Source organism: Pyrgilauda ruficollis, unplaced genomic scaffold (assembly GCF_017590135.1).
Source record: "Pyrgilauda ruficollis isolate IOZ18807 unplaced genomic scaffold, ASM1759013v1 scaffold112, whole genome shotgun sequence".
Classification (NCBI taxonomy): Eukaryota; Metazoa; Chordata; class Aves; order Passeriformes; family Passeridae; genus Pyrgilauda; species Pyrgilauda ruficollis.
The window spans coordinates 1,183,105-1,199,188 of NW_024509433.1; the positions used below are offsets into that span (position 1 = coordinate 1,183,105).

At 36.5% G+C, this 16,084-nt stretch overlaps 1 protein-coding gene across 1 annotated transcript in view; it reads left to right on the forward strand.

Moving 5' to 3' along the window:
• SEMA3E (semaphorin 3E) overlaps positions 1–16,084 on the forward strand; it is a 125,972-nt gene that overhangs the window by 63,126 nt on the left and 46,762 nt on the right. Inside the window, exons 2-4 of the mRNA XM_041477691.1 lie at positions 3,186–3,346; positions 10,819–10,878; positions 14,460–14,579. Coding sequence (XP_041333625.1) covers positions 3,186–3,346; positions 10,819–10,878; positions 14,460–14,579 — 341 coding nt within the window. The remainder of the gene's footprint in view (positions 1–3,185; positions 3,347–10,818; positions 10,879–14,459; positions 14,580–16,084) is intronic.

Here is a 16,084-nt window from a genome sequence, read left to right on the forward strand (position 1 = left end):
AACTGAAGGTAAATTTTGGGAAAATTTGCTCAAAACCCCAGCTCTGGGGTCCCCCACATAAGAAGAACATAGACCTGTTTGGAGCAAGTCCAGAGGATGTCACAAAGCTCATCAGAGGACTGGAGCACCTCTAGTATAAAGACAGGCTGAGAGAGCTGGGACTGTTCAGCCTGGAGAAGAGAAACCTTTAGGAAGATCTTATAGCAGTTCTCAGTATTTAAAGGGGCTAAAAGAGAGCTGGAGTGGAACTTTTCACAAGGGTATTACCCTTGTTCTAACAAGGGGTAATAGCTCTAAACTGTAAGAGCAAAAGTTTAGATTAGTTGTGCGAAATCTTTTATTGTGAGGGTGACACACTCACTGAGAGACACTGGCATGTTGTCCAGAGAACATGCGGGTGCCCCATCCCTGGAAGTATTGAAGGCCAGGTTGAACAGGGCTTGGAGAAACCTGGGCTTGGAGAAACTGTGGCAGGAGGGCTGGAACCAGATATCTTTAAGGTCTCTTCCAATCCAAACCATTCCATGATTCCAAGAGCTAACAATGCATTTGTGTGAGCATGAAAGCTGTGCTATGTGTGGAGGCAGCAGCTCGTCCAGGTGCAGTACATCTGCATTCCTGCAGGGCTGCATTGAAGCCAACCAGCTTTGCTGAAGGGGCATAGCACAACAAAAATTATGTTCTACTGCTTCAGAACCTGTGTCATTTACAATAAACCACACCATGGTGAGATTTACTTGCCTAGAAATGGCAAGCTTCTAATACTGTTTCAGACTCCCAGATATACCACTCATTCTCCAGGTATTCAGGAGGTGCTGCATTATCCTAATATCTCATGTATCCTACAAAGTATGGAAATCCTACTACCTATCAAAGGATCTACATACTATTGCTACATTTGTGATTCAGTACAAAATCACTCTCCAAACCCAACTGCGTGCTGTTTTCTAGCCCTTTCAGATGTAGGGTTCACTTCTATTCTTGTCTTTACCCCCCACAAAAACCCCATGTCTGTGTAGTTTGCTGGATGTAGTCTTAGAAAGATCTCTTTTTACAAGTTCTATCTTGAAAGATGTTTCATATTCTCAACTTCCTTTTAAGACAATAAGATTTGCAGGTGTGCTTTGCAGGACTGACTCTTATATGAGCAGTTATCAGTTTATGTGATCGGGTAGAAAATTGTTCATCATTATGAGAACACATGAGTCATATCTCTGATCTATGTAAAGAAATATTGTCTCATTTATGAACAATTTGCCTTCAGGACAACATGAAAATAAATCAGGGGAAGCTACCACAGTAACCTTTTGTTGCTTGTATATAACTAGAATTTAAAATGCAATTCTTTCCACTCCAAGGCTGATTCAAAAATAATATATATTGAATGATTTATATTCTTGCAAATAAAAACTGGCTTTATTTAGGACCAAAAGTGTATTTCTAGCTCTGCTTTCATTTCATTTCTAATCTGTTCAGAAACAAGCAATGTTCTTCCAAAACAGCAATCTGCTCATTTGCTTGGCAAGAGCAAGCTTTGAAAGTGCCATTTCCACACTGCTGTGCAGCTGTGTGCTGAGTGCATCACTGTCAAAAAATGTGTATCTATCCACTGGTTAGAATGCAATGCTTAGACAAAAAAGTCTCTTGTTCTCTTCATCATGATGTTCCTCTCTGTGACTTAGTTTTCCATTTGTTAAGTGAGGCCAGTCTCACACAGGTACAACTATTTAATAGTTTCTGTTTGAAGATCACTCGAGAAAGACATCATATGTGAGGCTCAATTTTTGCTAAAGCTCCTTTGATGTAAATTTTATCATCTAAGGAAATAACTTTCAGAAACTAGTTACTTTTAGCCTCTATTGCCTGAATTCTGCCTACCGAGTAAATGGAGTAAAACATATTTATCCTATTACTGAAATCATACACACCATATACTTAATAATTTAAAATTAAAAGAAATGTTGTCAATTTGTTGGATTATATTAATACCCTTTTTGAGCATTAAATTTCTTGCTAACACAACATCAAATGTGGTTTCTATGTTAAGGTGCAGCATGGAAAAATGAACATAACTGCTGGTGTGGCATGTGAGCGGGAGCCTCCAAACTGGATGGGGGCTCATTTGTCATTTCTAGCTCAGGGACAATCTCACTTCTTCCAACATCAGCTTCAGGACCACAACCAAACAATTGAAAAAATTATGCTTATGAAAAGCTGTGAGGATAAGCGTATTTAATTAGTTTTACCAAAAGTGATTTCTTAAAAATAAAATAATTTGCCACAGTACAGAGATAAGAACGTTGTTGCTTTCCCCCAGTCCAAGCTCTGTCGTTGTGGAGGGAATCCGAGGGTACTCTCTCAAATGACTCCTTTGGAGGCTTCTCAACAACAAAATTATTTTCAGCCTTTCTGACCTGCTGCTAGCCAGGCTGTGCTCTGCAGCACAGTGCAGAGAGATCCCCATGTTTTGCCTCTTTCTTGCTTCCTGAGGCCTGAATCCACGTTTTGGCAACATTACCCAGAATTAATTTCCTTTTCTTAGTGGAACTGGTTTTAGCCTAGATTATGTACAGCTAAACCTCAGATTCCCATATCAGGTCAGTGCATTTCTTGACAAAAGCAGCGTTGGAAAATTATTCATATGCATTTCACAGATTTCATACTGTTTTGACTGAATTTAAAGGCAATAAATTCAGTGAGCTAGGTGAAGACAGTGCTAAGCTTAAAACTCACAATGTCATCCTCCTAAAAATACAAACCCAGGTAAAAATAGTGTGTACACTGAAAATCTGAAGTTTAACATACCTGAAAGACAAGGACACAATTTCCAGTATTTTTTTTCAATTTCCATTAATTCATTAATTTTCCCCCATTTGCAGTTATTGTGCTAAGTACTTCTTCCTTTTCAGAAAATGTCCAGGAGAAAACTAATTTTCATCTCTCCCTATCTCATATTTTAGGCATAAAGATTATGATGGAAAGACTCGGAGACAAACCTCCTTGAGAACTGGCTTAGTTTGAAAATTGTTCCCAGGTGTTTCGTGTCTCTTTCTTACTCAAAGGTTATATGTTTAGCATTTTAATGTCCCACAACTTCTCGCCCAGTTCCCTAGGAGGATATGAAAATGAAGCCATGAAAGCTAAGCTGTTTGGTATTTATCACGAACACTCTGATTGTATTTCAGAGCTCTGGGATTTAAACAGGACGTCAGTCTTTCGTAGCCCGTTTGGATATCTTGGACTTCATGTGATGCTGCTGGATGAGTATCAAGAGCGACTGTTCGTGGGAGGAAGAGACCTCTTGTATTCCCTCAGTTTGGATCGAATCAGCGACAACTACCGAGAGGTGGAGTAAAAGCCATATATATACATATGTAATAGATATTAGTCACCTCATGTCGCAACACGTAGCGCAGGATATTAGAACTTGCCTGACTGAGGTAATGGAGTTTTTGTAGGTGTTTTGTGCATGAACTCTAAGGCCATATTTATATTTAAGAAAAATACACTAATTACCATTTTCTCCCCCATCTTCACCCACAAGGCTCACTCTGTATGAGGAGACTTGGGGTCGTACAACTATTTCTCACTGAATTTCAGCATGGTAACAGATGTTTAGAGCACCTCACATTTGTAGATATTTGATTTCTGTAGCTCCACTGTTTTATTGAGGAATAATATCTCCCTGATATTTTTGGGGAGTTTCGGAAGAGAAAATGTTAAGGGAAAAATATAGCATGTAAACTATAAGTTTTCAATAGCAGCATAAACCTAGAAGTTTTTGGGGTTTTTTTAACCTTTAGAAACTGGATTTTGCATTGGTTTGAGCCAGATGTGCTATTATGTAATGACTGAAAGTGGCATTTGGAGGCTACTCAGTGGTCTGTGGGAGAAAGGTGGGTTAAGTCATAATCTTGCCAGAGAACACAGTATATTGTAGAAACCACAAGTGATTGGCAAACTGACAACTGAAGTGGAGAGGCTGGAGTCTGAGCTGATGTGAGCCTTGGATTCCTTACTCCCTTCTGCCCTTGGAAGCTAGAATTGGAAACATACAGTGGCAAGGGAAGCTGGCAGGAGCATTGTTCCATTGTTCAACCATTTTGAATGCAGACAAATGATCTCCTGAAATATTTCAGTGTTTTCTTTATGTACTTCTTTAAATTTTCTCAATGTGTTTTGATGTATTTTCATTTATTTGCAAATCAATTAGTAAAATAAAAAGTGAGTAAAATAAAGTCACTTGGGAAAAATATTTTTGTTGATTTCTATACTGCACTGACCACTAATGTTTCAAATTCTTTTCTTTCTGCCTCCTTGCTAAAGGTGAATATCATTATTCTTATGTCAACACTCTGGCCAACTTTACGATAAGTATCTTTGCTTATCTCCAAGCATAATTAGCATGTTCCACTACTATATATAGTGAACAGATATAATATGCTTTATTCTTTTTATAAACGTTTGGGAATGTCATCCTTTTTATGGGATATGAATCTATTCAGGGAGGCTATCTGAGAATTTATCACCATTAAAAAAAATCCCCACCCAAAATTTAACTCCTCAGGGGGCAGAGTTACATACTGAGCTTTGTTCCTCAACAGTGAGATATAAGCTAATTCCTTTTCACTTTGATACAAATTATTAATATCCTGTGACAAGATATTAGAGCTCACAGATATGAAAACATTTAGACAGCATTTGTTTCTATAAAATAAGCTTTTTATCTCCACTGTATTCTTCCTCCTTTGGCAGTAAATCTGTGAGGAAAGATGACAAGATAGAGCACTTCATGCTTCTGTCCAACCACCATCGTCCCATCTGGACACACTCGAAGTTCACTGCTCCCCTTCTTGATTTTAAGTGGAATATCAGCCATTTCCTCTGAAACCATGTTCTCTGTCTGGAGACCTGCGCAGAGTATGGCAAAGTGATGAAAACTCTTCTTGCCTTTTTTATGCTAAAGATGAGAAACTGAAATAAATGAAGCTTGGCCTGGCACCTTTAGAAACATGATCTCACTGGGACCTAGCTGCCTTGAGTACAAATGGCATGAGCTTTTTCTCTTTTTCCAAGAGTTCATTCAGTGCAGATCTCATTCAGGGATAGTTAAGGAAAGTATGATCACTTTGCATCTTTATCAGCAAAAGTGTGGAATGAGACATTTTTGTTATAGGAATCCTTAATTGCTGACATACATTAGAGAAAGTTGCTGGAGTTGAGAGAGTGGTTGATTAATTATTACCAAAGTTCTTAATTAATTGATGTTTAACTGTGTGTTGGTTAGTCTTTGACCTTTTCTTTTTGACTGAAGAGTTTAACTTAATTAATCTAAACTAGAAGTTGTAATCCACAGAAATTATATGAGTGCAGGCAAATTCCTGGATTTTATTATCTCTCTGGTAAACAGGATGATTCACTATCTGCAAAAGAAAGGTTTCATGAAGTTTTGGGCAGAATCGTATTGATCTTCATCTTCTGTGACCCAGAAAACAGTTTATGTCTTTTAATTAATAGTCATCCCTTTCTCAACAATTTAAAATATGAATATGCTTTCTAAAAACCAAACTGAAATCCATTCCCAACTAGAGATTTATGCCTTTTGCTGTAAAAAGACCAAAGAATTCAGTTCTAGCCAGCATATTAGAAGTTATCCCAAAGAAAAACAACTAAATGCTGAGTAGACATAAAATGCTTTTGCATTGAGACCTGTTAACTGCCAAAGTAATTCAACATTTCCAAAAAACTTAAGTGATGCATATGAGGTATGCCTCCTATAAATCTGTGTTTAATAGACTACATGTTTTCTTCAGGTTCAATTCTCTTCAGCTTTAAAATACACTGCAACATTCTGAAGAGTTGATTATAGCTTTTTCATGTAACCTAATGGCTGTTTATACAAATCTCTACCAAATTATTTTAAATACATTTATCCTCACCAATTTTTCATATACATTAAAAAAATTGGGGGAAAAGGCCTTCAGGAACAATACTACTACTGTCATTCTAGCATTGGTGAGGAAATCCAGACATTTGGTTTGAGCTCTCAACTGTGGCAAAAACCTTCCATGTCACCTGGGAAAGGGAAAGACCCTGACTTCTTTATTTGTCCAATTATGTTTATTTTGCCTACTTTGCTCTCTGTATCTCTCATCTAATACATACAGAGTGTATTGTATTGTTGCTTAGAGTATTTAATGCTATATGTAACATATAGCGTTATATAACTCTAACTATAGAGTAACATAATGCTATATGTTTTTGAACATTACTTAGATGTCTTGTTTCTAGGTGAAGAGTGCCCATACACTAAGAGTAGCAAGAATAAGGGAGAATATGAAATATATGTATCAGTGTTTACAGAGAATTAGAGCCAGATAAGCACTCAAAACCTTGTGTAGAGACAACGCTTTGTAGGCACATTTCACTTAACTTTGTTTTCCCTAAGATCTCATTCCCTTTGACAGCATCTTTGGAATAAATCCGTACCCATATTTGAGTATTTGGTCCAAAGCCTTAAAGGCTTGTAGTGATCTAAAAGATAGAGAACTTTTTTTTGGTATCCAGTGCCAAGTTTGTTTTTAAAAACATTGCAGTTCCTTGCAATTGGTGCCAGAGAGGATCTTTGTTAACAGCAAACTTGAGCCAGTGCCAGTAGCTCATCACCACTGGTCATACAGTTCATAAAGAAGGGGACCTTTCTTCTTCCTTTTGTCTCATGTTGGAGTGAAAATAAACTGCTCTTCCTATTTACCCAAAAATTCCTTACAGATAGCTTCTGCTTCAAGGGTCTTAGGAAGATCTGAGTCTGGAAGAAACCTTCCCACTTCTCTAAATGGGCTTGTGCAGGCAGATTTTGATTGTTCTGTTTCTCGCCTAGTGTGAGATGGCTCCAGATTTTGTTTTATATCTCTGCTGGAATAAATTATAGAGACCTCATCATATATCTTGCCTCTAGTGAAGTTCTACTTCCCTCCAGAGCTGGCTGAACACAGGTTTGCAAGATCACATCTTGCTTGTGTCTTCTTTGAATACTGCCTAGGAATGTGCACAAATCTAAACTGAAATAAGAAGTACACAATTTAGTGAGTTTAATTATCCATTGGAATAACCTTCCAAGAGGGAACGTGACCATGTATTTGTTGATAAATATATACAATATTCAGTCATCAGCAGATATTTTTAAAGAAATTATGTTTCAGCCAAGCACAAGTTAGCTGTTAATTAAGCACTATTTATTGACTTAAACTGGGGACAGGCTGGTTGAATTGCTTAATTGTCCTGTCACACATTAGAGTTCAGACTAGAGCACACGGTAGTCTATTTTGGCCTGGAGTGCTATAAAGCTCATATAATTTTTTTAAATTAGTTTTCAGTATAGATATCATCCTGGTTTTTAAAGCTAGTGGCTGAATGGAGAGGATGTTTGCAGACACTAATTAGCATTCCAGCTCCAATTAAAGTTTTCCCCATATCTGTACTTCCTTACAACGCCATTTTTTTCCCATGATGAGTATATTTAAAAAGATCTTTTCCCTACAGTGTTTTTTACAGAGCTAAAATTACATCATCGAGGTCAAGGATGAGAATACTGTGGTACAATAGGAGAAAGCATCACTAAACAAGCAATTTTAAAATTTCATTCACAGTTATCTGAAGTGGTGAAAAATTTTGAAAAATTATGTTCAAGCCAATAGTTATGTCCAGACTGCAGCCAGTGGGATGTATGCCAGTGTGATGCTAATACACTCTATATACCCAGGCAGATTTCCTAAAATACTTTTTGATAGCTTGCCAAATGATTGTAATCCCATCAGAGAACCAATTAAAAATTAAGGCTTGTAATTGTCACACCTCTCAAACATAAACATCAGGAAAAATAATATATCGCAGGTTAAAAACTACCATTGCAGCTGATTAATATCTGGATTTTCATGCAGTGCAAACACATCCTATGTTGTGCTAATTTAAAATTTGGTATGATAGCAAAATCTACCATGCAGAGATTTTTTTAGTCTCAATTCTAAAATACTCTTGAAGATATTAAAATGGTAACACTTATTTATGTTAAAACTCAAGAGCCTTGCAAGAGTTATGAGTTTTAAAAATAATTTGCGGATAGAAAAACTCCGTCAGGAGACATATATCTATTACTAGACTAATAATTTAGACCCATGCACTTCAGGCAATGAACATGGACTTGCCTTAGAAGTCAGTAATTTTGTGAGGAGGGCCACAAAAATATTCAGAGGGCTGGAACATCTCTCCTATGAAGACAGGCTGACAGAACTGGGGTTCAGCCTGAAGAAGAGAAAGCTCTAGGGAAACCTTATGCTGGAGTTTCAATTTGTAAAGGGGCCTTACAGAAAAGGCAGAGAGTATTCTCAGGGCCTGTAGTGACAGGACAAGAGACAGATGTTTTAAAATAAAATATTGTAGATTTAGATTAGATATTAGGAAGAACTTCTTAACTATGAACATGGTGAGACCCTGGAACAGTTTGCCACACAGAAGTTGTGAATGCTCCATCCCAGGAACTGTTCAAGGTCAGGCTGGATGGAGCAACAATGAGTGAAAGATGTCGCTGACTATAGCAGGTGGTTACACTAGTTGGTCTTTAAGGGTCCCTTCCAACCCAAACCATTCTGCAGCTCCATGGTTTATTCTTTTTTTCTGTGCCAAGGACTAAATTTATGTAGCTCCACTGCAGCTGCTTTTTGACATTCCAGACAAAGCAGGAGCATTAGGTTACCTCTTTGGCTTTTTTCTCTTAATTCTGTATGTGTATTTAATTCAGTATATCTTAAGTGGAAAATGTACATACAAAGAATGTTCAGCAGCACTGGGACTTAGTCTCCAAATGCCAAAATAATCATCTACACACAGTGTATTTAATATCAGGTTACAGAGTCAAGTGTTTTATTCCCTCTGTGGTTCCTAACAGACACCTACACCTGGTGTGGGCAAAACCTCTCATTTTAGCCTGCTAGTTAGAACATGTCTTTGGGAAGTGAAAGCTGTGTTTTCATACTTTTGAGCCTCGAGAGATCTTAGCAATCTCATAACTCCTAGGTTTTTTGGGTTAAGGATGGGCTTAACCCAAGCTTCATTGAATTCCTGACCAATGACTAAAATAAATGACTGTGGAGCCTGAGTTTTGCAATGAATGAACCAGGAATGGTCTGACCAGGATGACTGGATGAGCACCTTCAAGGGAGTTCAGCAGAGTCCAGGTACATTTCCAGACTATACAGCAGCAATGCAGAGACTAGATGAGAGTAATTTTGATCACTCATAGATAACTGCAAGACCATCTGACTGAAAACAGATGCTCTGATTAACTTGGATTTAGATGGTGTGAGACCTAAGCACTGCCAGGGCACTGCTGACTCACTCAGTTTGCCATTGGCTAGGACCCCCAGGTCCCTTTCTGTAGCTGCTCTCCAGCCTCTCATTCCCTGATCCGTACACAGCACTGAGGTTCCACTTTCCCAGGGGCAGAATGCACTTGCCCTTGTTAAACTTGATACAGTTGGTGATTGCCCAGCCCTCTGATTTGTCCTGGTCTCTGCAGTGCCTTGGCCCTCAAGAGAGTCAACATCTCCTCCCATTTCAGTGCCATTGGCCAATTTACTTAGTATTCCTTTAATTTCCACATCCAATTCATTAAGGAAGATATTAAAGGGAACTGTGTCTTTTACTTTCAAGCCCCAGGAATCTAGGATTAATAATTTATCCCCACTTGTCTGCAATTAAGTTTTCTAATAATTCATCATTTTCTCAGAACTATTTATTATTTCAAGAAAAGTAAGACAGTTCAATCATCCAAAAAAAAAAAAAAAAAAGTGAAGAAAAAAGCTTAGCAGTAAAATTTAATTTAAAAATATTTTCCAGACAGAAAAAAAAAATCAAATTGTGATTGGATTATTGACAAAAATGTCTTAATGATGACATCAGTTTTTGGATATTTACTTGGTTTCAGCCAAGCCTGATATCACTGATGTGAACATGTTTTTGTTTTCTCTTTTAAATGTTGTAAGAAATTAAGTAATCATTCCAGTGTGATCAGTCATTGTTTAATATTGTTTTTATCCCAACAAATCATGCATCTGGGATGAAACCTAAATGTTATACAGTAGATAGCTGAAAAAAACTTCACTTGTGTAATTTGGCTTCACTTCTAGTAAGCCTGACTGTGAAGAGCCGATCCTATTCCCATAAGGTTAATTGCTGACCCTTAGTAACTTCACTGTAAGCCATTTTCTTTCCTAAGTGTCACTTCAAGCAGGAAATCAGTAGTTCGAGATTAATAACTATGTTGAAAATCACTGACAGTTTAGCATAGATTTTTCTACTGAATTCATATAAAATGTTCCATACATTACCTTCCTTTAAATTCTGTTGACTACTGATAAGTTTGCTGTGCTGTCCTCATCAAGACAGTTGTGTTCCAATGAAGGAGAGACTGAAGGTCTTTTCTCTCAGGGGAAGCAAGGCTCAGGAGAACTCATGACAATATTCCAGTACTTAAGTATTTAAGTGGCATCTCAAAGAGGAAAGTGGCTCTCCCTTCACAAGGAGCCAGGGACGTGGTGGAGTTTCTGTCAGTAGGGGATTTAAAGATGTCTTGGACAGAGTTATAGATAATCTCACCCGGGCTCCCATTCCCACCAAAAGCTGGACCAGATGGTCTTTTGAGGCACCTTCCAACCTGGGCTGTTCTATGATTTTGTACTTCTGATCTGAGAATCTTTGATGTGAGCAATAATGGAAAAGCTGGATTTCCATAATCAGACTGCCAATTTTTTTTTTCCTCAGATCCATTGGCCTAGTACACCTCTGCAGGCAGAAGAATGCATAATTAAAGGAAGAGATGCTGTAAGTATCACTAATTACAGATCAAATATACTTTAATTATACCAATGGCTGGTCCAAAACAAGGATTCAGGCATCCCTAACTTAAGAGAGATTAAAGCACAGATATAAAGAGAAGTGTTGCAGGTTTAAAACATGTAAGTACTGTGAACACATTAAATTATTAGTTTAATTGCTCTTCAAACCAGCTCGTAAACAGGCAATGAACACTTTTGATCGCCTAAACTTTCTTCTAATTCTTGTTCTTGTACTATCAAAGAAGGGACCTTAATTTTCCTTTTCCATTTCTCTGTCCTTTTCTTTTCATACGCAGAGATTATCTTCTCCATATTCACATTCCAGTTTGTCTTTAAAATTTACATTCTCTAGAATACATTCAAAAAAGCTGTTAAGTTATTAATAATTATAAAATACACAGTAATTTATATTTTCCTATAGGTTTCTTGTTCTATTAATAAGAATACTCTGTTTTAATGAATCTCAGGCCTGTTTTGTTCTCGTGCCCTGACTGTAATAATTTCCTGGGAAAAGACTTGAAAGCTCACTGCCACACAGCAGCTGATATCATTGGCAGCACAGGATGAAAGTTCTTCTGGAGGGGAGCTCTCTTTAATTTTGCAGTGCACCAAGCTCATTATCTGCACCTCATAAACACACAGAGAGTACACCTAATAAATCCCACAGCTGAGAGAGCTCACACTGAACCAAGGGATGTGAAAATTATGATAGTTTTACAGCAACAGTGACAGGAATGTAGGACATGGAAGGGGACATACAAGCTTTGCCCAGAAACACAGCAAACAGCAGCCTCAACAATAACCACCATAAACTCCCAGTAAATTAGGAAGCTATAAAGATTTCTTCTGAAGTAAAAGCTTGAGAACTGTCTGCATTAAGGAACCAGACTGGAATGTATTACATGTATTAGTAGTAGTAGTAGTAATAATAATAATAATACCCCAACTCTTCCTATTTACCTGGCCTAGAGCTGATCCTTTTTGAAGATTCTTAAGAGTTCATTGTAGTTTTTCAGGTTACTTTTATGTCCTTGATAATTTCAGGTGGCTTTGGTTGAAAATGGTGGTTTTCTACAATGGCTGAACTTTATGGTCATATTAAATGAATCCCAAACCTAAATTATTTGGTCTTTATTTAATACTACCTTGCCTGTTATTAGCTAAAGCTCTAGTATCCTTCTTTCACCACTACATTTTTCACCACTACATTTTTAACAAAATGTAGTGGTGAAAAAAGCTCTACCACTTCTTTCACCACTACATTTTTAACAAAACAAATATCTGACAATATTTGTTTTGTTAAAAAATGCAGAAATAGGTACTGTTGTTTCAAAACAAAGATAGCTCACTCAGACTTATGTTTCCCTAAAACTCAAAACCTTTTTGCAATCCAGTTTGTTGTTATAAATCCTCAAATTTGCATTCTGTGAATGTGGTTATTTAAAGAGTTTCATGTGTTTCCCACATTTCTCTGCTACATGAAGTTTTGGAGTAACTACTGCTTTTACAGAAAAAAAACAGAGCTTTTAAATAATCACAAGATTCTAGAAGTAGTGCCTTTAAGAAAAATACATTAAAATTTTAAAATTTTGTAGTACTGTAATACCAAACAATATTCTGATTCTCACATGAGATTTAATTAGGTATGTGAATAGTCCTTAATTAGGACTATGTGAAGGAGTGAGACTACCATTTAAAAAAATCTTAAATCCCTAAAATGATTTTTGGCACAAAGATCAAGAGCTGAAGGCGTGTATGGATAAAAAAAGTAAACCATAGTGTAAAGAAGAGACCACCACTGAGAGCAAACAAAGGAAATAAGTCAGGAAGGAGGAGAGGGAGAACCAGGAACAGCATTACTGCACAGTAAAGCATCCATTCAAAAACTTCATGGCATCATAAAATACCTATGGAATAGCACTTTACTGCCACAAGTCAGCAAACATTTGGGAAATGAGCATAAAAAGTGGACACCTCTGTCTTTGAGTACTGATCCATACAAGGAGAATCACATGCTGCTGACTTAACCCCATTCTTCCCTCAATTCATCTGACCTTAAGTTTTTATTTCCTTAAAAAAAAGAAAAGGAACAAATTAGTTACAAATCAAGAAATTCCAAAAGTTAGATATTAAAGGGTTGATTTGCGCTTTGTATATGCATAATATTTAATTACACAACAGGTCATGTCTTGTGTAGGTTACTTACTTCTGTAAATTAGCATGATATATCCTGAGGATGAACAGTTAAGGAGAATCAAGTAGCAGGGGAGAATTCTTTCCTTTTTTATTTGCTGGAGCATTTGGAAGACTTACACTGAATGATTCAGGGATCTGAAGAAAGAACAAAGATGGTTTCTTAGTTTTGAACCTAATGTGGATTTGCAAGTGTTGAATTCTGCCTATGAATTCCCTGCAGACTCCTCCTTTTTGACATTAAATTCTTGCTGTTGGTTAATAAGACCCAGGATTGTTCTCACACAGATACCACAGTCCAAAAATGAGAGTAGTTATCAGTGAAAAACTGGAAATTTTCAAAAAAGGAAATTCCTCCATTCTGTTTTACATTTTCATTTCAGTATTCTATTAATGGTCTTTTGGAGATGTCTGGCCTACTTCACTGGCTATTAAAAAAGCCAGAGAGAATTAAATTGCATATATTGAATGACAAATAAATACATAAATTGCATGTCTAAATGCCAGAATAGCTAAAGTTAGCTCAGATTAATTCCATTTTAAATGTCTTAAACTTGATGTGACTCTTAAAGCTCAGGGTTCTAAGTTGCAGAAATGTTGAGCAATGAATTGAAATGAACAGTAATTTTGCTCCACTCATAGAAACCATTATAAGATGCCAAAAATAAAAAAATCTAAAACCAAATCCCAGGAGTCCCAAAATCAATGGATACTTTCATCTCACTCTCTCCATTTCTAGTTTAGCACAGGAATAATGACCCCACTGTTTGAAAATGTTTTAATTGTAATATTTATGAAGGTGCAAATACACTAATGAGTCACAAAATATTGCCCTGGGGGAAATGAATATTTCTTTTTTAAAGGGGTTTAAACAGTGGAAACAGACAATGTGTCTATACAATATTAAAAATATTGATTAACAATTAATTATAACATAAATTAATGGTGCAATAAAAATTATATTTTTATCGAGATAAAGTATTTAACTCCAGAGAGATGTTTGCTGACCATTCACATCTTCTGCTGTGAATCTTATGTACGTGTCCTATGTATCCAATAATACATAGTTAAGATTTATTCAAATGTCAGATTATCTCCATGACTAAAGAAGCACAAAAGTGTGTTTTTTATAATTTAGTAACTCCTAACTGTTTAAGCATCTAAAAGAAAACATGATCAATCAGTGCTCTAAACTTGCTTTTTTAATGTAAAAATGCCCACCCATGAAACTTATGGCATAGAGTTAGTAACATGAAGTGAAATAGAATAGACAGATTCAATATTAGAAAGTCACCTATAGGCATATAAGATACTAAAAAAAAAATATATTTTAAAAGCTAATATTTCCCCATGTTTATTTTTTACGTAAACTAGGATGAATGTGCAAATTACATCCGTGTCCTTCACCGATACAACAGGACCCATCTTCTGGCTTGTGGAACAGGAGCTTTTGATCCACTCTGTACTTTTGTAAGAGCTGGACATCCATCAGAGGTAAGAAATTTGGTTTATAGTACTGATTCTTTTGGTCTAGATTCCTGCAAAGCCTCTGTGGTTAAAAATAAATATTTAAGTTCAGTTGTTCACAGCTCTCATCTGATAGATATTTTCCCTGATGAAGTGTAATGCTGAACTACAATTCAGTTTATAATCAGAGGAACTCACTGATATTTAAAATATATTCTGGAGAATTATGCAAAGAATCCAAAGACTTTTTTATCTTAGTTTTTTTGGTGTGTTTTTCACTGGATAAGCTTATATAGTAATTCTTAAGAAAAAAAGATTAAATTTTTGGAGGGAGTTATAGCTAAATCTCTTGGAGTTTGGTTTGTCTTTTTTTTTTTTTTAATTGCATCATATATCAAAATATGTGTTAGTTTGATGGGAGACTGAATTTCTTAATGAATCTTTGGAAAATTCAGCTTCTTTATACTGGTCTTGTTCAGCAAATACATGTCAGCTCCTTAATGATGCTTTCAGCTGAGTGAAACCGTATTGCAGAGATCAATAAGAAGAACAATGCAATAAGAAGAACAATGCAATATTTTGAATATATTTCTTATGCAAAATAGAAATTATCTGGATGTCTCAGGAACTGGGATCCTTTCTGTCTCAGCTATATCAGAGCAGGTTTAAAGACTCAGCAGAAGCACCAACCTCTCATTTTAAATTAGCATGTAAAACTCCTTGGGCATCAGATCTAGGCTGCTGAAGGCACATGTGATGACAGCTTTAGGAACAGATGGATTCTTGGAAATGCACTTTGTGAGGTGGGACTTAATAGATGGAGATGATTTATAACCCAAAGAAAAGATTGCTTTTAACTGGCAGGTATCAGGAAGGATTGCTGGTCAATGGTTTTGTTGAGTTGGTTCCTGGTGGAGCTGAGCCCTTGTCATGCATCTGATGCTACAGCACCATCCAAGAGAATCTTGCTTTCCCCTATTGCCAGGAACTCTTGTCTTGAATAAATATTAATCTCATATATAAAGTTTTTTAAAGTGTACTCATGGAAATAACTGAGGGATTTACTTCAGGCAAATGTTTTTGATTAATCTTTTCTGAGTAATGATACATCCTTATGGCAAAACAAATGAGAACAACATCACCAGAAGCAATCTCCAAGGATCCAGTCCATGCTGTGCACCTCCAACTGCTGTCAAAATAAAAAGCATCTCAGAAGTTAGAACTCTAGCACGGCACTTAGATTCAGAGTTGTATGAATTGCAGAAATGCGTCGTCTTCTGAAATTAAGGAAGGAGCTGGATAATAAACAATGTTAAAATAAGGCAAATTTGCATGTCTTCTTTGTTCCTCTCACAAACCTTCTGTCAGGCTTCCAGGTAGAGTTTGAAGGAAGTAATGGCTGTATATGTAGGAACACTATTTTAGAAAGCATAAACAACAGACTAATAAAAATAGAAGCCAACCAAACAAAAAATGAGAAACAAGATAGATATGACTGTGTTACCCATCATTATCCCCTTATCTTATCCTTC